Raw genomic sequence first — 27,513 nt, 5'->3', positions numbered from 1 at the left:
CCATCTCTCTCAATCAGTTGGGAGCAGTTTATAGCAGCTAGTCAACTTACAGTATGAATCTGGGTAGAAACCAGAGTACTTTGAGGGAACCACGAGAGCATGAGGAAATCCTATGTCAGATAACGGTGTGTCCGGCTCAAGCCCTAGTTGCAGCAAGATAGCAGTAGTACTAACTGAACTCCATCAAAGATGTCTAAAACTTTTAAAAAGTGCAAGTTATGGTGCCAAGTTGAAGTGTCCATTGTATAATACTAAAGGCAGAAAATGCAGTGTAGCTCTTGGCTCTGTTTGTAGATCATAAAAGTGAAATACTTGCAGCCTGGGAAGATTGTGTGGGAAAGATGGACAATGGGGAGAGGTTCAGACAACATAGAAATCAACAATAAATTAAAGCACCTGTACGTTGGATTCTAGAAGAATGTTCGAGAATTAATGGCTTCAGATGAGAATTTCCTCTTGAACTCTGCAGTTTGAAAGCTGGTTTTGCTGAAAGTATCTGGTTTGTTGCATCATCTTAGTAATGTTTTTAATGTGTCATTTTGCTACTGAGAGAAGTAACAGATGTGAAGATTCAGAAATGAAATGAGCATGGCAGTGTACCTTTATTTTTATTCAGGTTGGAACAGGATATAAAGAAGTTAAAGGCAGACCTGCAAGCTAGCAGACAGACTGAGCAAGAGCTACGAAGTCAGATCAGTTCCCTTAGCAGCACAGAACGTGGAATTCGATCAGAAATTGGACAGCTCAGGCAAGAAAATGAACAGCTACAGAATAAGTATGCAATTGTTTCTTCTTTTTTCAGTTAGTCGCTATCTGTATCTTTTTTTTTTTCCTTTGCAAAACCATACACTGAAGGAGTTTTTACTGGAGAGTAGAGCTGTTGGCCAAATATGGAACTTGATATGCTCTTGTCTTACAGGAAGTCGGCCAGATGTCTGTAGCCAGAATTAAGTGCATGTCTCTTCTGCAGGATTGGTGAGAGTAAAGAAACGTAATGAGGGTGTTTAGATTTGTCTTAATGCAGACCACTAGCAATTAAAATACCAGTGGGATGCTTTACCACTGACCCTACAGCTACTACAAGCATTCTGAATGTAGTCAGGGAAGAACTTAAGGGAGTGAAGTGTTGTGCTTCGTGTAAAATATTAAAGCCATATAGTTGACTGATCATCTCACTGTCTGGTGTCTTGATTCTTACTCACGTTTCATTGTATATTAGTAATCAGCTGCATTGTACTTCTAACAGCTTTGAGTAGGTTTTCTTGTATTGCATTATGCTACTGGTGCTTTTCTGACTTGTGGCAGTTTTGTAGCAGTTACCATAGCGTGAAATGCATGATGTAGAGGAGTAAGTACAAATCAATTCTAAAATGCTTGTGTGCTGGCCTGCTTACACATCTGTATGGTTTTTATTCCTCAGGTTTCAGCATTTGTTGAAGGAAGAATTAAAGAAAAATAGAAAGTTGATTCTATGACTTTACACCTAACAGAGCTGCTGAGTTGCTGTGTACTTGTGTTTGGGTTGTAGGCTTCCTCCATTCTGAAGAAAAATGTGATAATTGTACAGTTGAGTATTTTTGTGGATGATGGATACTGGACTCGTGTAAGTGCTGGTCTTAATTACAGTTATGCCATTATTTAACAAGGCTGGTGTCTTGCTCAATAACCACCGGTGTTTTTTTTTTTTTTCTCGTATGTTAACTGCTTGTGTTTACATTGCAGATGCTTTTAAAATGGCGAGTTTGGGGGATTAAGAGGACACACAAGCCCCCTTACCAATGGAATTAAAAAAAAAAAAAAGTTAACCACTCAAATCTGATAACATTTCTGCTTAACTACCTGGAAACTGCTCAGTCAGTGTGGCACCTGTCAAAGTGATGCTGCAATCTGGTACGGGAACTATAAGAAAAGGCCACTGTTGTCCATTAACTCTCCTTTTTGAAGCTAGGTAATTGTACTGGCATCCGGTGTGCTTGATGGCAATATTTGTGTATAAATGTATAATCCTAAAAGTTTCTATATAATTTATCCGTCACTTGATATCGGTGTCCTTGCCGTATCTGATGCATTGCAAAGCCACTGTGAAGTACAGTATGGTAAACAGTTTTTCCTAAACAGTCCTCATTGTGTTGCTCCTTTTTATGTTTCCAAATATGTTGTAGAACCATGTTTCTGGAGCTTTTCTCCCCAGGTCTCAGCTGAAAAAGGACTTTCTTCCCAGTTACATTACCCGGTAAACAAATGTAGAGTGCCTTGCTTAATTTTTTGGGGTAGGTGGGGTCCCCTGGAAGAAATACTACTGTATCCCTCTTCTAACCATCTTATTACCCCAGGGTGATGTACAAGTGCCATTCCAAACACGGAGACCTGCAGTCATTAGAGATACTCCCATAACTGTGCTTTCCCTTCACACCGGTAGAGGCAGTGAATCCCAAGCCAAGCCTGGTCCCCAAGAACCTCTAGCCATTCAGTGGAAGACTGGACCGTCTGCACTGCTGCCTGTCCTCCACAGTGAATGAGATACTCCCATAACTGTGCTGTCCACTCACCAGTAGAAGCAGTGAATCCCAAGCAAAATCTGATCCCCGAGAACCCCTCTCCATTCGGGGGAAGACTAGATCCTCTGCCCTGCTGCCTATCCTCTACAGTGAATGAGATACTCCCATAATTGTGCGCTCCCCTGACACCGGCGGAATCAGTGAATCTCAAGCCAAGTCTGGTCCCTGAGAACCCCTAGCCATTCAGTGGAAGACTGGACCTTCTGGCCTGCTGCCTGTCCTTTACAGTGAATGTATGTGTATTAGTTTTGTCCTAGTGTATTAATTGTCTCTGTCTCAGTCTCTCATTTCATTTCCCTTTCGTACATCACCCCTTCTGTCTCCCAAGCACACACTAGTCTGTACCTTTCTAGATTCCCTGGCTCTGCCTGTAACGCCTCCTACACCCTTCGACTGCCATTGTGCAAAGCTGGTATACCATCCCTGACAATACTACTCTGCTACCTGTACTATCACTCCACTCACCTACCCAAAACTGTACATCCCTTCATATAGGACATCTTAGTTGTTTAGCTTCTTTCTCATCTTCTGTTACCTGTTCTACTTGCCTTTCTAACACCAGTACCAGACCCCTCTTTCCTCTCTTCTCTGTCATTTTGAGCTCTAATTTAAAACGCAACTTATGTTACTGATTTGTTTTTCTTGTTTTCATCTCAGTGTTGTACAAGTGGACTGGGCCATCCCACTTCGTTCTTCTACCCTACGCCCATTCCCACCCACCCCCATATCATTTACATTTATAGCTAACCATACTCCACCCATAATCAACCTACCAATCAACACAAACTACAGTCAGTAAACCTAACCCACCTAATTCAGTACATCCAATTAACCAACTCTACAATCAGCTGTGTTAAAATTATCCTGTACTAATGAATATTACTTTCACGACGACAATCTTGTCCCCCTCACCATAGCCTTTTCTGGCACCTCTGCAGTAGTCTCACATCTATGTCACTACTAACTGTGACTACATTACTCTTTCCTCTTTATCTCTCCTCCTCCTCCTCCTAACTTTGCACTGCTTAATCTAACTCGCACACTTTTTACAATCGCATCACTTCTGTCCAACCCCACCAATCACAAATATTCCTCCAAAATATCCTCTAACCTATAGTCCACTAAAACATTGCTACTCCTCAAACCCACAGTCTTTTCACAGACACAGAACATTCTATGTACAACTCTCATCACAATACAGTGCAACTCTATGTGCAAACTACCAACACAACATTCAGATAGTACCACCACTCTACCCCAATGTGGGGCCATCCACCTCAACCTTGGACTTACTCCATCTGCTTCTCACCCGCCTGAACCTCACAAATCCCTAAAACTTACCACCATTAACCTACAAAGTATTAGACACAAGATCCCAGAATTCCATGCCTGGATATCCCACTTTAAACCTGATATAATTGCTGTAACTGAGACATGGCTAAAGCCATAAATAAGATTTCGAATTCTTCTCTCCAGGTTTCTCCTGTTTGAGATCAGATGGACCCCACAAGAAAGGGGGAGGAATTGCACTACTCTACCCTAACTCTTTTGCCATTGTCCCCTACTCAAACTCTGATGTTCTTCGTGTTTCACTGTTGCAGTCATCACATTTGGGTTATCTGCCTGCAGGTAGCCCTCAGCTGGCCTGAATACCAGAGTCTTTGGACTTCTGCATAGGATGCTGTCTCCTCTTCCATGACGTCAGATCGTCAGGGGTATAAAACATGCAGCCAATGCCATTACATCAGATGTTCTTCGTCTTCCCTTGCTGCAGTCCTGAGTCCCAGTCGGCCGAATACCAGAGAAGCGTCGGTCATGGCGCCTTAGACTGACGCCAGATGCAGAAGCAATTTTGCAGGTTGGCGTTTGAGATTTTCCAAACCGGAGTTTCAGACCCGAGTACAGAGTTGGCTAAGTAAACGTTTTGTTTTCTTGCCTCAGTATATTACCGGATGTCAGAAAAAGTGAATAACTGTATTTTGTGGGAAGCAGATACCGATAGGGATTATCATACATTGTGTATACCTTGTTTAGGGCCTGAGCACGACGTTGTTGGTTGCCGCTCTTGTGCTAGATTTAACAAGCGCACTATTAAGAGGAGGCTTGATTGTGCTAGGTTAGTGTTTGGGAAGCGTTGTAATTATACTATGCCGCCGGATACTCCGACGCCTGCTTCATCTAAGAAGCGCAAGGATAAAACAGTGAAGTCTAGGGGTGAGGAACCGGCAGTCCCGGACGCCGGTCCTTAGAAGGCTCAGGGGAACCAGAGGTTTGCCAGGAGTCTCTATGGAGTCTCAGGCAGATACTTTACTGTTACAGGATGTGCCCTCTCAGGAAGTAGGCCAGGCTGAGGGGCTTCTCAGGTAACTGTTCTTCCTCTTTCCCAAGGTAGTTAGGGCCTCTCCTTCTGTTGCCAAAGCTTCTTTTTAGAGGAAGGCCAAGTTCAGCTTGTAGGGGCTTCTCCTAGCATTTCGGCTCTGTGCCTAAGAAACATATGCTTAAAATGGCAGAAGATTTGATTACTCTGATTAGAGGTTCTATGCCCCCACCTGATAAGAGGCCTAGGGTGGATCAGGAGTTTGATAGTTTTGAACAGTGTTCACAGGCTTCAGAGTCTTCTGTGGAAGACTTGCAAGAGTTTCCTGCTTATTCTGATTCTGATGTGGATGATTCCACTCCTTCAGCTTCTCCTCCTGAGGATTTTTCATTTTCAGAGACTCTTCACTCCATGAGGGAGCACTTTAAATGGGAAGGCCAAGATTACTCTGACTCCAGAAAAAGGCTTAGGGAATTCTTGTTTTTGCCTCAGCATAGGCCCTTAGCTATTCCGCCTGTGTTGAATGTGGTGGAGGATGTTTTGCAGAGGCTTCTCTGGACCCTGATTCCTTGCCTCCTGCACCTGTTAAGGCTGATAGGTGTTATAGGGTGGCCGAGGCTCATAAGTATTGGTTTAAGAGGCCCAGGGCGACCCAGAAACTGTTTCTCAGGGGCCTAAAGGTGTTAAAGCTTCTGTTGTTAAAAATCCTGTACCCTCTGATAAAGAGGCAAGGGCTTTGGATAGGTGGGGTAAGAAAGTATACTTCTTCCACTCTAGCCATGAGGGCGTTGAATTGTCAATTTCATATGCTGAAATATCAGAATTATCTCCTTTCACAATTGAAATCTAAGGTGAATGCTTTGGCGGAAGGTATTGAGTGTAAAGAATTGCTGGATTTGGTTCATGTGTCTGAACAAGTGGGTAAGCATTCTTTGCAGTGTGGTTTTGATGCTGTTCAGGCCTCATCGAGGGTGGCTGCTACTAGTTCTGTTCTTCGCAGACATGCATGGTTGAAGGATCAGAATTTAGCTGAGCATGTTAAGACCAGGATTTTGGATGCTCCTTTACAGTCTGATGTGTTGTTTGGACCGCCTGTGGAAGCAGTTTTAAAGAAAATGGAGGACAAAGCTAAGTCTATGCAGACTGTTAAAGATTTTGCAGGTGCAGCCCAAGTTTAGTAGAAATTGGCCTGCTAAGGGTGGACATATCCTGCTTATGGTTCCCAGTCTAGGGCAGATCTAGATGGGGTAGGCGCAGGGCACAAGGTTCCTTTAGCCCCAGATCAGACAGTTCACCTGCTGAGAGGTCTGGTGACGGCAGGGGTCAGTCCTTAGTTAAGCAGAACCAATGACCTGCCTTTCAGCTGCCAGTGGACTCGTCTGGCAGCTCCTTTGGGAGGAAGATTGTCTCTTTTCAAAGAAAATTGGGATTTAATCACTCAAGACAGATGGGTGCTGGATATCATTCATCACGGGTACAGATTTTATTTCCACACAAAATGCCCTTTCAAAGGCATGCCAGATGTTCCTCCTCCACAGAGAAAAGAGGCTCTCAAGCAAGTTTCTCAGTTACTCCAGATAGGGGCTATTCAGCCAGTCCCTGTGTCAGAAAGGGCTGGATTTTATTCTCGCCTGTTCCTAGTACCAAAGAAGGGGAACACGTGGAGACCAATTTTGATTTATCTATCCTCAACACTTATCTGGACATTCCCAAGTTCAAGATGTTGACGTTACAGCAACTGTTACCTCTGCTGGGCAAGGATCACTGGATGGTAACTGGATCTCAAGGAAGCTTACCTTCATGTGCCCATAAGGCTAAGTTGCAGAAAGTATCGGTGCGGTTTCAACTGGAGATTTTCATTATCAGTTCTCTGCATTGCCCTTTGGCTTATCTATCTCTACAAAGGTTCTGGCTCCAGTGATAGCTTTACTTCAGGCTTCAAGGCATTCAAATTTATCCTTACTTGGACGACTGCCTGATTCTGGCTCAAGAAAGAACACCTTCTACAGCATCTGGAATATGTCATAGCAGTGCTAAGATGCCTAGGGTATTCTGTGAACGAAATAAAGTCCAGTCTAGTACCCTCTCAAGACATGTGCTTTCTGGGTGTGAGACTGAATACAGCAGCCCAGATGGCCTTTTTAACCGCCGACAAACAAAAGAGTCTGTCACTTTACTTCCATCAACTATCTCATCAGTCCGTGCTGACTGCAAGGACAGTCCTTCAAGCATTAGGGTTCATGGCATCTTGTATTCTCTGGTTTCCCAATGCCAAACTGCATATGAGGAAGCTGCAATGGTATCTCAAAATGTATGGACACAGCACTGCCAAGATTTGACACTGTCATTCAAATAATACCTTGCCTTCAAAAGGAATTCTTGTGGTGGGCTCAGGAATGTCACCTAAACAACTCTCTGTGGACTCTCTGTGACCCGCCAGAGGCGAGTCAGATTTTAACGACAGATGCCTCGGACATTGCTTGGGAGCTCATCTAAATGGAAAGTGGATACAAGACAAGTGGCCTGCCAGACTACAGCATCTACATATCAACTTGAAGGAGATGTTAGCAGTCCAGTTTGCATTGATGGCGTTCAAGGAGTTACTTTTCCAGGGCACGTTGATTCTGACAGACAACACAACTGTCATGTGGTACATCAACAAGCAAGGGGAACACATTCTTATCCTCTATGCAGGCAAGCAATGATTTTATGGGAGACTGCGTTAAGCCTGCAACTGACTCTTTCAGAGGTTTCTGCCAGGAGCACAGAACTCCTAGCAGATGTATTAAGCAGACAAATCATGGATCCCCACGAGTGGAAACTGGATCTTCATGTATTTCAGAAATTGACAGTGTCATGGGGAACTCCAGACATAGATCTGTTCGCTTCTCCACTAAACCACCAGCTGCCAAAGTATTGCACAAAGGGGTTTCATCACACAGCTTGGAAAGTGAATGCTCTGTCTTTCAGTTGGAAAAACCTTCATGTCTATGCTTTTCCACCTCTACCTCTTCTTCCAAAGGTATTACTAAAGGTCAGACAGGACAGGCCACGGATGATTTTGATAGCTCCAGATTGGCCTCGGCAACACTGGTACCCACTTCTAAGGACTCTTGTAAAGAAGCCTCAATGGCCTTTACCTCTGATTCCTCATCTGTTATCTCAGAAGGACGGTCATCTGCTCAATGTCAAGCTTCAATCTCTCCATCTCACAGCTTGGCATATTCTGTCTTGAAACATGGGAGGTCTCAGCTTCCTCAACAAGTTTTAAATGTGATTATGGAAGCTAGAAGGCCTAGTACTAGGAGAGTGTACGCAGAAAATGGAAGAGATTTTTATTTTGGTGTACAGCAAAGACTGGAGATTTCAGAGCCTAATTTGAGTGTGGCTCTTCAATATCTTACTGAGTTATTGGACAAAGGTTTGTCTTTCTCTTCCATAAAGATTCATGCTGCAGCAATTTCAGCTCACTATGATTGTGACCCACCTTTGTTTTCGCATCCTTTGTTCAAGCAGTTTAGAGGGCAAAGAATATAAGACCCCACGTGAGCTCCTACTCCTGCTTGGGATCTCAATTTTGTGTTGGAAAAACTTACTCTACAACCTTTTGAGCCGCAGCTACTGCTGAATTGAAATATTTGTCATGGAAGACTGCTTTCTCTGTTGCTATTACTCTGCAAGAAGGGTGTCTGAGTTGCAGGCCTTATGGCAGTAGAGCCCTTTTGATTTTCCATAAGGACAGGGTATCATGCAGTACTAATCCTTCCTTTATGCCTAAGGTGGTTTCTAGTGTGGCTTTTAAACCAAACTATTCATTTGCCCTTTTTTTGCAGATCCTCAAAATAAGGGGAAAAGATTTTGCACACTTTAGATGTACAGGCAATTGCGTTATTATTTGAGCAGGACTAAAGATTTTAGGCAGTCTCAGCAGTTACTTGTTTCTTTTGCTTTAAGTTCACAGGGCAAACCTGTGTCAAAACAAACTATTTCTAGGTGGATTGGCTTTTGCATTGCATTTTGTTATTCCCATCATGGCAAAGAGGTTCCAGCTGGGATTAGGCCTCATTCCACTAGGGCTACTGCCACTTCAACAGCATATTCTAGGGGGTGGCAACTAATGATATTCTGAAGCAGCTACTTGGAGTTCAGTGCATACTTTCTCTAGGCATTATCACCTGCCTATATACTCTAAGTCTAGAGCTGGTTTTGCCACAGCTGTTTTACAGGGCATGTTGTCAGCTCCTGCTACTTTATAATTTGCCAGCCTCCCTTACCTCTGCTTTGGGATTCTACCCAATAGTCAGGACTGCAGCAAGGAAGCGAAGAACATAGTACAGTTTGTACCTACCATAAATGTAGATGTTCGAGGATTCCCTCCAATCCACTCCTCCCTCCTTCCCTCTGTGTTTGTGTTTCCAGTGTGTGTGGTGCCCTTTACACATGCTTATTTTTTGTATATATATTACTGTATATATTGTACATGTTTATTGGTGCAGGTTGTTTTGGGACTTGTCTTTTGGGTCTTCTGACATCTGGGGCAAGAAAAGACTGAGGAAATGACGTCGGTCATGATTAGTACCCTGACGTCATGACGCCAGTCTAAGGCGCATGACCGACGTCAGCCTTATACTCTGGTATTCGGGCCGACTGGGACGCGGACTATACCCAATAGTCAGGACTGCAGCAAGGGAATCCTCGAACATCTACATTTATGGTAGGTACAAAACTGTACTTTTTTCTTGCCGTGCGGAGCCCGAAGCAGAAGCAGTTTGTAAGTGCCGGTCGGCCGACTCCTGAAATTTTCATTTTCGAGTTTCAGATCCGAAGTCTTCAAAAAAGATAAATACCCCTATTGGGGATTCTTTTTCTTGCTCCAACCAATGTCAGTAAAGAAACTTCTAACCTCACTGGGGTACACTATCAATGAAAAGAAATCTCACCTAGTACCCTGCCAACAGATTGTATTCCTGGGAGCAAGCTTGAACACAACTTCCCAGGTGGCATTTCTCACTCCGGAGAAAAAAGTTTATCTGACAACCTATTTCAAACTATTGGCCACAAAACCCCAGCTATCTGCAAGGAAAATACTGCAAGCCCCTGGGGTTCATGGCCTCTTGCATTTTACTAATTCCATATGCGAGACTGCATATGAGGAAACTTCAGTGGTATCTAAAAAGCCTATGGTGTCAACATTCTCAGGACCTGGAAACAATGATTTCTAGCATTCCTTGTATCAAGACAGAGGCCCTTTGGTGGGCAGAGGCTTGCTACCACAACAAAGGGACTCCTTCTCACTCTACCCCCTGCCATCCAAACCCTGACAACAGACGCGTCAGACTATGCATGGGGGGCTCACATGGCAGGGCAGTGCATTCGGGGCAAATGGACCCCAAGACAGATGCACCTGCATATCAATCAAAAAGAAATGTTAGCCGTACAGAATGCTCTGACATCCTTCAAAGACCGTATTCTTCCAGAGCAACTATTGGTAAAGGCAGACAACACAGTTTTATGTGGTACTTAAACAGGGGGGAACCCACTTGTACCCCCTCTGCAGACTAGCCATGGCTCTGTGGAACACAGCCTTGAGCTACCAAGTACACCTGCAAGCTCAATTCCTGCCAGGCAAACTAAATTCACTGGCAGACTACTTAAGCAGAAATCTTATGGACCCACACTAATGTTAACTAGCACTCAAAATATTCAACCTCTTGAGCAAATGGGGGACACCAGAGGTAGACACCTCCCCTCAGAACTACCAATTACACACATTCTGCACAAGAACTCCCCACAGCCAAAGCTTGGAAAGTGAATGCCCTGTCCTTTACCTGGGAAAGCCTCAGTTTATGCCTTTCCCCTTTTGCCTGTCCTCTCGAAGGTTCTACTAAAGATCAAACAGGTCAAGCCAAGGACAGTACTGATTGCACCAGACTGGCCACGCCAGCACAGGTACCCCCTCTTGCACAGTATGACACTGCTACAACCATGGCACCTGCCTCAAACCCCTTTCCTGCTGTCCCAGCAGGCGGGACAAATTCTGCACCCTCTGCTTCATACCATGAACATTGCAGCCTGGCTTATTCCTTGAGCTGTCCCTTAACATCCCTCAGTAAGCAGGTACTGGATGTCATTCTGGAGGCAAGGAGGCCTAGTACTAGAAAATCCTATGCTGAAAAGTGGAAAAGATACTGCTCCTGGAGCCTGGCTCAGGGAAAGGACACAACGGTGCTCAGCTTACCTCAGATTCAACAGTGCTGAACAGAAATGCTCTACCGGGGCCTACCCTTCTCGTCAATTAAACATAATCCTCTGCCATTAAAGCACATTATAATACTGAGCCAGCCCTCTTCTCTCACCCCTTGCTAAAGCAATTCCTTAGAGGGGCCAAAAATTTAAGACCCCCCCCCCCCAGGAGAGCTCCCAATCCAGCCTGGGACCTTAACTTTTTATATTGGAAAAGCTCACCCCCCCCCCTTTGAATCAGCTGCTACAGCAGAGTTGAAATTCCTTTCTTGGAAAACAGCCTTCCTGCTAGCCATCACTTCAGCTAGAAGTGCGTCCGAATTACAGGCCCTCATGACAGTGAAACCCTTCATTGCCTTCCATGCGGACAGAGTTTCCGTCAGGACTAATCCTTCCTTTATGCACAAGGTGGTGTCTTCTGTGGCCCTAAATCAGTCCATTCATTTGCCTACTTTTTTCCCTAATCCACAAAAGAAAGGGGAACGAATACTGCACATTCTGGATGTGCACAGACAAATTAGATTCTATTTGGACAGGACTAAGCCTATCAGAAAATCTGAGCAGCTGCTAGTTAGCTTTGCTGCAGGGGCAGAGGGGAAGGCCATTTCAAAGCAAACCATTTCAAAATGGATAGCCCATTGCATTCATCTGTGCTACAAGCACCATGGCAAACCTACCCCACAGGGGATCAGATCACAGTCTACCAGGGCTGCATCTGCCTCTGCCGCATTTCTCAGAGGGGTCCCTACCAGGGACATCCTAGAAGCTGCCACCTGGAGCTCTGTACATACCTTCACCAGGCATTACCACTTGCCTATCTTTTCTATATCCAGAGCTGGTTTTGCCACTGCAGTCTTGCAGGGATTAATAGCTGGCCCTAATGCTCTTTAACTTCCTCCTCCCTTATTTAGCTTTGGGATTCAACCCAAATGCGATGACTGCAACAGTGAAACACGAACATAGTACAGTTGTGTATACTTACCATAATTGTAGACGTTAGAGTGTATTCACTGTTGCAGTCCTGGTTACCCTCCCTCCACCCCCTGACTTCTCTGGGCTCTACCTCTCCTTCTGGTTGGTATATTTTTTCCTTTGTATTTGCTTTTTGATGGGGGTTCACTATACCATTTAATTGCTTCCCTTTGTGAGGGCACCAAAACTGATGTAATGGCGTTGGCTGCATGTTGTATACCCCTGGCGGCTGCATGTTGTATACCCCTGACGTCATGGAAAAGGAAACTGCATCAGACGCAGAAATCTGAAGACTCTGGTATTCAGGCCAGCTGAGGGCTACCTGCTGGCAGATAACCCAAATGGGATGACTGCAACAGTCAATATACTCGAACATCTACATTTATGGTAAGTGTACACAACTGTACTTTCCCCAGTTCTCTGCAGCTGAATTCATCATGGCACATTTAAAAATGAACGAATTCAAAAGTCATTGCTTGGTAGTCATATACATCTCACCAGGTAATAATAATCCTATGTTAGAAGAAATCTTAGCCTGGACCTCAAAAAAACATCCACAATGAAATAATTCTAGATGATAACATAAACAGGCTGTATCACATTTCACCCTGTCAAATTTATCCGTCAATCTCTAGAACTTCACCCAACTTACAGTGGATGTAAAAAGTTTACACACCCCTGTTAAAATGGCAGATTTTTGTGATATAAAAAAAAAAGACCACAATAAATCATTTCAAAACTTTTCCCACCTTTGTGATCTATAACCTGTACAGTTAAACTGAAGAACAAATCTGTTGGGGGAAAATATTAAAAAAAATGTACAAAGCTGGTTGCACAAGTGTGCACACCCTTAAACTAATAGTTTGTTGAAGCACCTTTTGATTTAATTACAGCACTCAGTTTTCTTGGGTACACACCTGCCATCAATTAGAGAGACTGATTAACCCCAAATAAATTTCAGCTGTCCTAGTAGGATTTTCCAGGTATATACTCAGTTTGTCTACTACAGCAAAAGCCATGGTTCACAGAGAGCTTACAAAGCATCAAAGGGATCTCTTTGTTGAAAGGTATCAGTCAGGAAAAGGGTACAAAAAAAATTCCACAGCATTGGATATACCATGGAACACAGTGAAGACAGTAATCAAAAAGTGGAGAAAATATCGGACAACAGTGACATTGCAAAAAACTGGACGCCCCTCCAAAATTGATGAAAACTAGTCAGGGAGGCTGCCAAGAGACCTACAGCAACACTGAAGGAGCTGCAGGAATTTTTGGCAAGTACTGGTTGTGTACTACATGTGACAACAGTCTCCTGTATTCTCCATATGTCTGGGCTATAGGGTAAGGTTGCAAGATGGAAGCCTTTTCTTACGCAGAAAAACATTCAGCTCTGGCAAAAATTTTCAAAACAATACATTGTCTCCCAAAAGCATGTGCGAAAATGTGTTGTGGTCTGTTGAGACCAAGGTTGAACTTTTTGGCCACAATTCCAAAAGGTGGGTTTGGTGCAAAAATAGCACTTTGAATCACTAAAAGAACGCCACCCCCCAACGTGAAGCATGGTGGTAGCAGTATCATGCTTTGGGGTTGCTTTTCTTCCACTGGAACTGGGGCTTTAGTCAAAGTGGAAGGAATTATGAACAGTTCCAAATACTAGTCACTCTTGGCCCAAAACTTTCAGGCGTCTGCTAGAAAGCTGAAGATGAAGAGGAGTTTCACCTTTCGACACAACAATGGCCCTAAGCATACATCCAGATCAACAAAAGAATGGCTTCAACAGAAGAACATTAAAGTTTTGGAATGGCCCAGCCAGAGCCCAGACCTAAATTCAACAGAAAAATCTGTGGGGTGACCTGAAGAGGGCTGTGCACAAGAGATGCCCTCGCAGTCTAACAGATTTGGAGCACTTTTGCAAGGAAGAGTGTGCAGATATTGCCAAGTCAAGATGTGCCATGCTAATAGACTCCTACCCAACAAGAATGAATGCTGTAATTAAATCAAAAGGTGCTTCAACAAACTACACTTGTGCAACCAGCTTATTGTACGTTTTTTATTTTTTTCTCCCAACAGATTTGTTTTTCAATTGGATTGTACAGGTTATAGGTCATGTTAAAGTTGGAGAAAGTTTGGAAATTATTTATTGTGATCTCATTTTTTTTATATCACAAAAACCTGCATTTTAACAGGGGGTGTGTAAACTTTATATCCACAGAATTACTAGTGTAACCTGGCTCAGGAAGAACAACCACAATGGCTCCGTACTTGGCTGGATTTTAGTATCTGATCCCAACAAAATTTCCTGTGCAGGAACTCTGCCCTGCAATATCAGTGATCATTATCATGCCTACATGACCTGCAATGCTCCACGACCTACACCAAATACAGACACACCAGAAATCTAGCTAACTTCGACCAACAGCCTTCAATGAAACTGAGTAAAATTAATTGGAGCATTCTAAAATCTTTACCCCTTGATGAAGCTGTTGAATATTTCAGTTAAGCATTCCTAAACATACTCTATAGAATGGCCCCTCTCCAAAACAAGAGAATAAACAAATCATGCAATCTGGCTATCTAGAGATGCTAAAAAACGTATGACTACAAGAGATGAAACATGGAAAAAATGGCAGAAAAGTAAAAACTCTTTCGAACTTCAGTTATTCAAACAGCTCCACAATCCAGTAACACGTCTAGTCATTTCACGATTAAAAAAAAAAAAAAAACTACTACTGATGTCTCCAAAACGACTGTAACCACAACATCCAACAATTTTGGAACTCTAGCTCTACTAAATCTGGCACCAAGAGCAACCCTTGCCCAAATCCTGACATAAGGTTGGCATAATGGTTAAGGTTACAAACATAAGGTGCAGGGTTTGATTCTCGCGTGGTAATTGGCTAAGCTAAAAATGGCCCACAAGGGCAGTTAGCCTACTAATCTATGGGAAAACTACTCCTGCACCAACTCTTGTGCTCAACGTTTTCTGGAATTCATAAATTCCAACGCCTTGGATCAACCTATCCACACCCCCACCATAGGCAGCAATATCCTAGACCTGGTCATTACCAACATGGGCAACTGGAGATGTTCGTGTTACACTGCTGCAGTCCTCACACTTGGGTTATCCTGCTGTCAGGCGGTCCCGCAGTCTGCCAGAGTTCCAAAGTCTTGGTCTGGCGTTGGTTGCTGTCGCTTCTTCCCTGACGTCAGTGCACCAGGGGTATATAATATGCATCCAACACCATTTTCTTCAGTCTTTCTTGCGCGGTGCCTGAAGCAGAAGCAGTTTGCAAGTGCCGGTCGGCCGACTCCTGAGATTTTCGAAGTCGAATTTCAGATCCGATGTCTTCAAAAAAGCTAAGTACCCCGTTGGGGAAACCTTTTTCTTGCCTCAGACCAATATCAGAAAAAGTTAATTGTATTTCTTGTGGGAAGCAAATACCTCATAAGGACTTCCACTCTTACTGTATTCCATGCCTAGGCCCTGATCACAACGTCACTAGTTGTCGGTTTTGTGCTAGATTCAACAAACGCACTATAAAAAGACGTTTTGATTTTGCTTTACACTACTTTGGCCGAAGGTTCAATTATACCATGCCGTCGGATCAGCCAACAACCTCCATACCGAAAAAACGCAAAGACTAGGATAAAGACAGGCATCCGAGGTCCAAAACCGACGCCGAAACATCTTCTAGGCCAGTCGCCGGTTTGCCGGCTCTCAGGTGTTTTCGCAGCCCCTGACACCCGCTACCTCTGAGCCACAGGCTGCTTCCGACTCCCAAGTGGAGACATCTAGGCCTCTGGAAACTCAAGGTATTGGGCCTACGGAAACTAATCCCTCAGATGGGTCTGGAGCCGCTGAGCAGGCATTGGCTTCTGAGGGTGTTTTCAGACCTTCACAACTTACCATTAAAGCAACAGCCAAGACAAAGGTACCATTAAAGACAAAGAAACAAGTACAGCATTCTCCTGGACAGTCCTCCATGCCTAAGAAACAGATGCTTAAAATGGCCGAAGACCTCATTACTCTAATCAGGGGTTCCCATCTCCCTCCTGAGAAAAGGCCTAGGCAGGATACAGACTATGACTCCTCTGATCAGGTTTCCATTTCCTCTGATTCCTCTTCAGACCAGGGATACTCTTTACCCCCCTATGAGGACTCTGATGCTGAGGAATCTATCCCTTCAGCCTCTCCTCCTGAGGATTATTCTTTTGGGGAAACTTTACATACCATGAGGGAACATTTCCATTGGGAAAGTCAGGATTACTCAGAATCCAAGAAAAGGCTCAGGGATTTCCTTTTATTGCCTCAGCACAGGCCCCTGGCTATTCATTGTGGATGATGTGTTCTCTGAATCCAGCTTGTCTCCCGACTCTTTGCCCCCTGCTTCAGCCAAGCCGGATAGGTATTAGAGTCCCTGACTCTCAAGTTTCTTTACAAAAACCCTTCTGCTGATCCAGAAACTATTTCCCAGGGTCCAAAAGGGGCTAAGGCTTCCATTGCAAAAAATCCAGTACCCTCTGACAGAGATTCCAGAGCTTTGGATAGATAGGGAAAGAAAGTATACACATCTGCAACTTTAGCAGTAAGAGCTTTAAATTGCCAGTTTCACATGCTTAAGTACCAACAATATTTAATGGCTCAGTTAAAACAGAAAATGCTTGCTAGCTCAGAAGTGCCTGATTGTAAAGCAATGCAGGATTTATTGCATGCAGTTGAACAGGTGGGAAAACGTACTCTGCAATGTGGTTTTGATGCTTTAGAGGCCTCTTGTAGAGCCGCAGTTACAGGTTCTGTTATTCGAAGAGATGCTTGGTTAAAAGAACAGAGTTTACTTGATCATGTTAAGGCAAAGTTATTGGATGCTCCTTTACAGCATGATACCTTGTTTGGTGTTAAGGCAGAAGAGGTGTTAAAGAAAATGAAGGATAAAGCTAAATCTATGCAAACAGTCAAAGATTTCTTACAGGTACAGCCACCTCGGTTTAGCAGAAATTGGCCAACAAAAAATTGGTCCTTTCCAGTGTCAGGCCACAGAGAGGCAGATCTCAGCCCCAAGGCTCAAATGGACAATGACAGTGGGGCACCTCAACCCCAAAAGGAGGTGAGGAGAAGTCTCAACCTTACAGGGAACCGTCACAATGACTTTCCTTTTGCGTACGCCAAGCATGTCACTTTTGGAAACCGCCTTAGGGGGAAAACTAACACTTTTTTCTCAAAACTGGCAAACAATCAGCCAAGACAAATGAGTCCTGAATATTGTGTCTCAAGGATATTCATCGTGTTATACTGCTGCAGTCATCACACTTGGGTTATCCTGCTGTCAGGCATTCCCGCAGTCGGCCGAATTCCAAAGTCTTGGTCCGGCATCGGTTGTCGTCGCTTCTTACCTGACGTCAGTGCGACAAGGGGATAAAAGAGGCAGCCGACGCCATTTTCTTCAGTCTTTCTTGCCGTGCGGTGCCCGAAGCAGAAGCAGTTCGCAAGTGCCGGTCGGCTAGCTCCTGAGATTTTTCAAATCGAATTTCAGCCCGAAGTCTTCTCTAAAGCAAAGTACCCCGTTGGGGAAACTTTTCTTGCCTCAGACCGATATCAAAGTTAATAATTGCATTTCTTGTTGGAAGCAAATACCTCATAAGGATTTTCATTCTTATTGTATTCCTTGCCTAGGCCCAGACCACGACGTCTCTGGTTGTCGGTTTTGTGCTAGGTTCAACAAACGTACAATCAAGCGTCTGGCAGATTTCGCCCGACATTATTTTGGCAGAAAATTTAACTATATCAAGTCGTCGGAGCAACCGACATCAGCAGTGATTAAAAAACGCAAGGATAAAGACAGGCAACCAAGACCAGATACCGAGGCTTCAGCAAGGCCTGCCAACGGTTCTCCGGTTTTCAGCGAGGCGCCTACGCAGCCCCTGACTACCGCTGAGTTAGAAATTCTGACTGCCTCCCAGACCGAATCAACTGGGCCTCGGGAGCCGGTTCCTTCTCACCCCTTGGATGCCAACCCTGACGGTGATCCGGAGATTTTGGACAGGCCTTCGGTTTCTGAAGGTGTCTTCAAACAGACAACTATCTCCATTAAGTCTTATGCTAAACTTAAAGCCCCCTTAAAAGTTAGGAAACCGGGTCCAGAGACACCCCCACAGGCCCCTCTGCCTAAAAAACAGATGCTTAAGATGGCTGAGGATTTAATTACCCTTATCAGGGGTTCACAACCCCCTCCTGACAAAAGGCCTAGACTGGAGGAAGATTATCCTTCCTCTGACCAAGCATCCATTTCCTCAGCTAACTCTGAGGACCAGGATTATTCCTTCCCTCCTTAAGACTCAGATGCTGAAGAGTCCATTCCCTCTGTCTCCCCCCCCCCCCCGAAGACTACTCTTTTGGGGAAACTTTACACACCATGAGGGAACACTTCCACTGGGAAGGCCAAGATTACTCTGACTCTAAGAAAAGACTCTGCGAGTTTCTTCTTCTCCCACAACATAGACCCCTTGCAATTCCTCCAGTTTTAGACATTTTGGATGATGATTACACCGAATCTAGTCTAAACCCAGATTCCTTACTTCCTGCACCAGCTAAACCAGACAGATACTACCGAGTTCCTGATTCTCATAAGTTCCTATATAAAAGCCCTGTTGCAGACCCTGAAACCATTTCCCAGGGTCCCAAAGGGGTTAAGGCCTCTACTGCTAAGAATCCACTCCCTTCTGAAAGAGATTCCAGAGCATTAGAAAGATGGGGGAAGAAAGTGTATACATCTGCCACTTTGGCCATGAGGGCCTTAAACTGCCAATTCCACATGCTAAAATACCAGCAGTACTTGATTACACAGTTAAAGCAGAAAATGATCCCTCAGACAGATCAACCTGATTTCAAAGAGATGCAGGATTTGCTGCATGCAGCAGAACAGGTGGGAAAGCATACCTTACAGTGTGGTTTTGATTCATTGGACGCCTCATGTAGAGCAGCTGTCACAGGATCTGTAATCGAGACATGCTTGGCTAAAAGAGCAAGCCTTACCAGAACATGTCAAAGCAAAGTTATTGGATGCTCCGTTGCAGAAAAATGTGTTATTTGGTGTCAAAGCAGAGGAAGTTTTAAAGAAAATGGAAGAAAAGGCAAAATCTATGCAGACAGTTAAAGATTTTTTACAGGTACAACCTCCTCGTTTCAGCAGAAACTGGCCATCAAAAAACTGGTCCTTTCCTGCATCAGACAGACCCCAAAGGGGTAGGTACAGACGCAAGGGGCAGAGGGCCAGCCACAAGGTTCTTTCAGGCCTAGACAATGGCATACAACAACTCAGAGGTGGAGACGAAAGATCTCAACCCTTCAGGAAACAAACACAATGACTTCCCTCTTCGCCTGCCAAGCAAAATTGCCCTGGCAGCACCTTTGGGAGGAAAACTGGCTCTATTTCCACAAAACTGGCACATCATAACAAAGGACAAATGGGTTCTGGATATTATTACCCGAGGCTATAGATTTCATTTTCACACTTTACCACGGATGAGAGGCATGCCAAATCTGCCTCCAAACCAATGGGCAGAGGCACAAATGCAAATTTCAGCTCTCATGGATATGAAAGCAGTTCAAAAGGTACCTACAAAGGAGCAAGGTCAAGGTTTTTACTCAAGACTATTTCTAGTACCAAGAAAGGACAAAGCCTGGAGACCCATTTTAGACCTCTCAGTTCTAAACACATACCTGGAGGTACCCAAATTCAAAATGCTCACACTACAGCAGCTTCTTCCCATGCTGGGCAAGGAGTCTTGGCTGGTAACGTTGGACCTCAGAGGCATACCTGCATGTCCCTATCAGACAAGATTGCAGAAGATACCTCAGATTTTTGGCAGGTACAACGCATTATCAATTCTCTGCATTGCCCTTTGGCTTATCTACTGCGCCCAGAGTATTTACGAAATGCCTGGCATCAGTAATTGCATACTGCAGACAACGAGGAATACAAATTTATCCATATCTGGACGACTGCCTGATCCAAGAGGGCAGCAAGGCCATTCTATTACAGCATCTGGCATTTGTAACAAAGCTGCTAAGTTGCCTAGGGCACACAGTAAACAAAAAGAAGTCAAAGCTAATACCCTCACAAGACATAATATTCCTGGGTGCCAGCTTAAATACAATGGCCCAGATGGCTTATCTCTTGCCAGACAAACAAAAAAACTGACTCAATACTTCCAAAAGATGGCCACTTTTACCCAGCTCACTGCAAGGAAAATCCTGCAGGCATTTGGGTTCATGGCATCCTGCATTCAACTAATTCCACATGCAAAGCTGCATATGAGGAAATTACAATGGTACCTGAAAAGTGTATGGACTCAACACAGGCACAGCCTCGAAACAAGTATACCTCTCATTCCCTGCCTTCAAAAAGATTTCCTATGGTGGGCTCAAGCATGTCAAATAAACAAGGGTCTTCCGTTTGTCTTACCTCCAGCAAACCAAGCTATGACAACAGATTCTTCAGACTACGCCTGGGGAGCACACATGGCAGGACAGTGCATACAGGGCAAATGGTCTGCAAAACAAATGCATCTACACATCAACCAAAAGGAGATGCTAGCTGTGCAAAATGCACTGACAGCCTTCAAGGACCTCTTGCATCCAGGACAACTACTAAGGACAGACAACACCACAGTTGTGTGGTACATAAACAAACAGGGAGGAACACACTCCTACCCTTTATGCAGACAGGCAATGACCTTGTGGAACACAGCATTGACTTACCAAGTACAACTGCAAGACAGTTCCTGCCAGGAAAGGAAAACATATTGGCAGACAAATTAAGCAGAAATTTGGCAGATCCTCACGAGTGGAGACTACACCCACAAGTATTTTCAATGATAACTCAAAGGTGGGGCTGCCCAGACATAGATCTATTTGCCTCCCCCAACAATTGCCAACTACAAAAATTTTGCACAAGGACTTATCATTCCCTAGCCTGGAAAGTGGACACCCTAGCATTCAGTTGGACAGCATTGACAGTCTATGCCTTCCCACCACTACCTCTCTTGACCAAGGTATTACTGAAAGTCAGATCAGAGAGACCACAAATGATCCTCATTGCTCCGGACTGGCCACGTCAGCACTGGTACCCATTACTAAGGACCTTGACTCACAGCCCTCCATGGATCTTACCTCAATTCCCACTTTTGTTGACTCAGCAAAACTCAGATCCTTCACAGTCAGCTCAGGACTTTAAATTTAGCTGCATGGAGAATACCTTAAATTATCAATCAACACTTCTCTCAAAGGACATCCTGAATGTCATTTTGGAGGCCAGGAGGCCCAGCACTAGAAAAACTTACTCAGACAAATGAAAAAGATTTTGTGCATGGAACCAGGCTAAAGGCCAAAATCGTGAGATACCAAACATTCCTCAAATACTGCAATACTTAACTGAGATGCTACACAAAGGCTTTTCTTTCTCATCCATTAAGATCCATGCTTCAGCCATTTCAGCTCAATATAATACGGATCCTCCCATATTCTCACACCCTTTACTAAGGCAGTTTCTCAGAGGGGCTAAGAATATAAGACCCCCCAGAAAACCCCCAATGCCAGATTGGGACCTCAACTTCGTTTTAGAAAAATTAACACTGCCTCCTTTCGAACCAGCCTTCTCAGCAGAACTACAATACTTGTCATGGAAAACAGCTCTGTTGCTGGCTATCACCTCAGGCAGGGTCTCAGAACTACAGGCACTTATGGCAGTGGAACCTTTCATCATTTTCCATCAGGACAGAGTCTCTTTACAAACTAATCCTACCTTTATGCCAAAGGTAGTATCCAGTGTGGCTTTGAATCAGACCATTCATTTACCCACCTTTTATCCAAACCCCCAGAATAAAGGAGAAAGACTCCTTCACTCTTTGGACATTCACAGACAGCTACGTTACTATTTGGATAAGACAAAGACCTTCAGAAAAACTGACCAACTCTTTGTATCCTATGCTGCAGGTTCACAAGGAAAGGCGATTTCAAAACAGACCATCTCCAAATGGATAGCACATTGTATCCGCTTTTGCTACTGGCACCATGGGAAAGCAGTGCCCGTTAATATTAGGTCCCATTCTACCAGGGCTACAGCAACCTCAGCAGCCTTTCTCAGTGGGGTTCCAACCAAGGACATTCTGGAGGCAGCTACTTGGAGTTCAGTGCACACCTTTACCAAGCACTACCACCTTCCATTATACTCAAAAACCAGAGCTGGTTTTGCCACTGCAGTTCTGCAGGGCATCCTAGCTTCACCTAACCCAGTTTAGTACCAGCCACCCATCCATAGCTTTGGGATTCAACCCAAGTGTGATGACTGCAGCAGTATAACACGATGAACATAGTACAGTTTTGTACCTACCATAAATGTAGATGTTCGAATGTATATACTGCTGCAGTCCAAGTTACCCTCCCACCATCCCCTCTACATACCAGGTTGTTAGTTATAACTCCATGTACATCAGTCTATTGGATGCATGTCTATATGGTGTATTTGCTAACAGCTAGTACTATTGTTTATCTACTAAGGTATTTTTGCATAGTTATTTGTATTGCCTTCCTAGTTGGGGGCACCTGACATCTGGGGCAAGAAAAACTGAAGAAAATGGCGTCTGCTGCCTCTTTTGTCCTCCTGTCACACTGACGTCAGGGAAGAAGCGACTACAACAGACGCCGGACCAAGACTTTGGAATTCGGCCGACTGTGGGACCGACTGACAGCAGGATAACCCAAGTGTGATGACTGCAGCAGTATATACACTCTAACATCTACATTTATGGTAGGTACAAAACTGTACTTTACAGATTCCACTTTCATACTTTACCAAAGCTAAAAGGAATGCCAGACCTGCCACAAAATCAATGGGCAGAGGCACAAAAACAAATTTCAGCCCTCATGGACATGAGAGCTATACAAAAAGTACCACAACAGGAGCAAGGACAAGGATTTTACTCAAGACTCTTTCTGATCCCCAGAAAGGACAAAGCCTGGAGGCCTATACTGGACCTTTCAATTCTGAATACTTACCTGGATATTCCGAAATTCAAAATGTTGACATTACAGCAGCTTCTACCCATGCTGGGCAAGAAGGCTTGGCTTGTTACTCTGGACCTCAGAGGCATACCTGCATGTCCCTATCAGACAAAATTGCAGAAGATACCTCAGATTCAAAGCTGGTACAATGCACTACCAGTTCTCTGCACTGCCCTTTGCTTATCTACTGCGCCCAGGGTCTTCACAAAATGCCTGGCACCAATAATTGCATTTTGCAGACAAAAAGGAATTCAAATATATCCATACATGGACTCCCTCATTCAAGCAGAGACAAAGGACATTCTTCTACAGCATTTGGTGTTTGTGAAAAAGTTGCTAATTTCTCTAGGGTACACAGTAAATGAAAAGAAGTCAAAACTAGTGCCCTCACAACAGATTACATTCCTAGGTGCCAGCTTAAATACAACGGCCCAGATGGCTTACCTCACGCCAGACAAACCAGTGCAACTAACTCAATATTTTCAACTACTGGCAAAAACATCCCATCTCCCTGCAAGAAAAATTCTGCAGGCCCTGGGATTCATGGCATCCTGCATACTACTAATACCATATGCCAGACTGCATATGAGGAAATGACAATGGTACCTAAAAAGTGTTTAGACTCAACATTCTCACAGTCTAGAAGCAATAATTCCAATGATTCCCTGCCTACAACAGGAGTTTCGATGGTGGGCACAGGCATGTCACCTAAACAAGGGTTAGCCTTTTACCCAACCCACAGCCAGGCAAACTCTAACAGATGCTTCGGATTACGCCTGGGGAGCACACATGGCCGGAAAATGCATTCAGGGCAAGTGGACCACACACCAGATGCATCTTCACATCAGTCAAGAAGAGATGTTGGTTGTTCAAAATGTCCTAACAGCTTTCAAGGACCTTCTACATCCAGGACTACTATTACTAAAGACAGACAACACCACAGTAATGTGGTACATAAACAAACAAGGGCACACACATTCTTATCCCCTATGCAGGCAAGCCATGACCATGTTGAACACTGCTCTAACGTTCCAAGTTCACCTGCAAGCACAATTCCTGCCAGGAAAGAAAAATACTCTAGCAGACTACCTAAGCAGAGATATCATGGACCCTCACGAATGGAAATTGAATCCACAAATCTTCAGCATGATAAAACAAAAATGGGGATGCCCAGACATAGATCTTTTTGCCTCCCCTCTGAATTGCCAACTACAAAAGTTTTGCACAAGGACTCATCACAAACAAGCATGGAAAGTGGGTGCTCTTCTGTTCAGCTGGAAAAACCTAAAAGTCTATGCCTTCCCACCACTGCCTCTCCTTTCAAAGGTGCTCCTAAAAGCCGGATAAGAAAAACCACAGATGATCCTGATTGCTCCAGACTGGCCACGCCAGCACTGGTACCCTATCTTAAGGAACTTGGCTCAGGGCCCACCATGGATTTTGCCCCAAATTCCACACCTTCTGACTCAACAAAACAATCAGATCATGCACGGTCAGCTCAAAACCCTAAACCTGGCTGCATGGCAGATACTTTAGTCAAACAGGCAACACCTCTCTCTAAAGCTGTTATGGATGTCATTTTGGAGGCCAGGAGGCCTAGCACCAGGAAAGCTTACTCAGAAAAATGGAAGAGATTCTGTGCCTGGAACCAGGCTCACAGCCTTGACCCTCTTGTTCCAAACATTCCTCAGATTTTACAATAGTTAACTGAGATGCTGGACAGAGGCCTATCCTTTTCGTCAGTTAAGATCCACACCTATGCCATTTCTGCACATTACAACACGGATCCTCCTTTATTCTCTCATCCCTTGCTGAAGCAGTACCTCAGAGGGGCTAAAAACATAAGACCGCCCCGGAGAGCACCAACACCAACTTTGGACCTCAGTTTAGTTTTGGAAAAACTGACCTTACCACCTTTTGAGCCAGCCAATACAGCCGATCTAAAAATTTTTATCATGGAAAACAGCTCTGCTTCTGGCAGTAACTTCAGCACAAAGAGTCTGAGCTACAGGCGTTAATGGCAGTGGAACCTTTTATAATTTTTCATCAGGACAGGGTATCTTTAAGGACAAACCCTACCTTCATGCCAAAGGTGGTACCTAGTGTGGCTCTTAACCAAACCATCCATTTGCCTACTTTTTATCCAAACCCCCAAAATAAAGGGGAGAAACTTCTGCATACTTTGGACATACACAGGCAGCTACGCTTCTACTTGGACAAAATAAAAGCTTTCAGGAAAACTGATCAACTGTTTGTAGCATATGCTGTAGGATCACAAGGCAAGGCTATCTCAAAGCAGACTATATCCAAATGGATAGGACACTGTATTCGATACTGCTACATGCAGCATGGAAAACCAGTCCCTAATAACATTAGGCCTCATTCCCCCAGGGCAACAGCCACTTCAACAGCCTTTCTCAGAGGAGTACCTACCAAGGAGGTTTTGGAGGCTGCAACTTGGCGTTCAGTGCACACCTTTACCAAGCATTACCACCTGCCTCTTTACTCTAAATCCAGAGCAGGATTTTCCACTGCAGTTCTGCAGGGCCTCTTAGCCAATCCTAACTCTTTACAGACCAGCCATCCAACCTTAGCTTTGGGATTCAACCCAAGTGTGATGACTGCAGCAGTGTAACACGATGAACATAGTACAGTTTTGTACTTACCATAAATGTAGATGTTAGTGTGTTCACACTGCTGCAGTCCAGGTTACCCTCCCTCCATCCCCTCTGAACTAGCTGGACTTCTCTATACCCTTCTATCCTATACAACCTTTGGGGTGTATTTCTGGTAACTGAAGGTATTGTTTTTATTTTTTATGTATATTTTTGATTAGCAATATGTATTGCCTACCCACTTGGGGGCACCTGACATCTGGGGCAAGAAAAACTGAAGAAAATGGCGTCTGATGCATATTATATACCTGTGGCACACTGACTTCAGGGAAGAAGCGACAGCAACTGACGCCAGACCAAGACTTTGGAACTCTGGCCGACTGCGGGACCACTTGACGGCAGGATAACCCAAGTGTGATGACTGCAGCAGTGTCAACACTCTAACGTCTACATTTATGGTAGGTACAAAACTGTACTTTCTACACCAGAGGTTAATTCCTCATTGGTCAGGTCCGACTACAAGCAAATCACCCTAGACATCCACATCCCACCCCCACCCCCCATTAGGGAAACCAGCGTAAAAAAAATTCTCCAAAGCCAACTTCATGCTTCTTAAGACAGAAGTGGCAAACTCCACGACACCCATGCTGACGGACAATAGAGGTAAGACTGCTGAATCCTATACAATTGCACTTTATTAGCACTTACACGAGTGCATGGATCGTGCAATCCCTAACAGAACCAAGATGCTGTCCTCCAAAAAAAGGAAGCCAATCTCTTGGTCCTCTGCCATATAAACAAACTCTACAACAGACGAAAGAAACTGTTGCAAGAAAGAGTAAAATCCCATGACTGGAGGAACTCCGTGGTCAGCCTCAGTAAGAAGCTGAGATCCCTCATAAAATCCTCGAAAGCTAGTTATGAAAACAAAATCACCACTGATTCTAAAGATAACCACAAAGCATTCTATAGCTATGTCAAGAATCTCAATGGCAACACTCAGATCTGCTCTGAGTTACAGCACAATGGCACTAAATATACAGAACCAACTGATATTGCCAACATCCTGGCAGATAAGTTCAGTGCTAACTTTACCCCACTCTCATCCTCTAAAGGGCCCATCTCTATACCGGAAGAATGCAAAGTTACTCTAATCACAGCTGCACATGTAAAAAACGCACTCTCCAAAGCCAAGAATACGGCATCCATGGGACCTGACAACATCCCAGGCTGCGTTCTGCATGAATTACAGAATGAACTGGCACCCCACCTAAGTACCATGTTCAGTCATAGCCTCACCTCAGGCTTTGTGCCCACTGAATAGTGTACAGCAACGGTTATCCCACTCTACAAAGGGGGAGCCACCACAGACCCGGGGAACTACCACCCCCATTAACCTGATGAGCCTGGTCTGCAAGGCTATGGAATGTATCATCATGGAACTTTATAAACAATGACATTGGTAATCTCCAAACTCTGGGTCCTACCCAGTTCGGGTTTGTAAAAGGCAGATCATGTCTCCTAAACCTGATAGACTTCTTTAAAGTGGTCACCAAAGCCGTAGATGAGGGTAAGGTGGTTCACACAGCCTATCTTGATCTCGCCAAAGCTTTCGACACCATCCTCCACTCTGGAATTATAGCTAAACTCACTAAACTAGGTATAAATCCCTGTGCCACTGACAGAACCCACACTCTGAAAGTAGCAGACTCTAAGTCCAACTTCAGACCAGTGACAAGTGGAGTACTA

The 27,513-nt window shown here is 44.3% G+C and overlaps 1 protein-coding gene across 2 annotated transcripts in view; it reads left to right on the top strand.

Moving 5' to 3' along the window:
* Positions 1-27,513, top strand: part of MACO1 (macoilin 1) — a 1,116,587-nt gene that overhangs the window by 431,378 nt on the left and 657,696 nt on the right. For both annotated transcript variants that reach the window (XM_044060081.1, XM_044060080.1), the window contains exon 7: positions 617-775. In XM_044060081.1, the coding sequence (XP_043916016.1) occupies positions 617-775 (159 nt within the window). The remainder of the gene's footprint in view (positions 1-616; positions 776-27,513) is intronic.

Source organism: Protopterus annectens, chromosome 1.part2 (genome assembly GCF_019279795.1).
Source record: "Protopterus annectens isolate FY-2018-M chromosome 1.part2, PAN1.0, whole genome shotgun sequence".
Lineage (NCBI taxonomy): Eukaryota > Metazoa > Chordata > Ceratodontiformes > Protopteridae > Protopterus > Protopterus annectens.
This window is presented reverse-complemented; position numbering and strand designations above follow the sequence as displayed.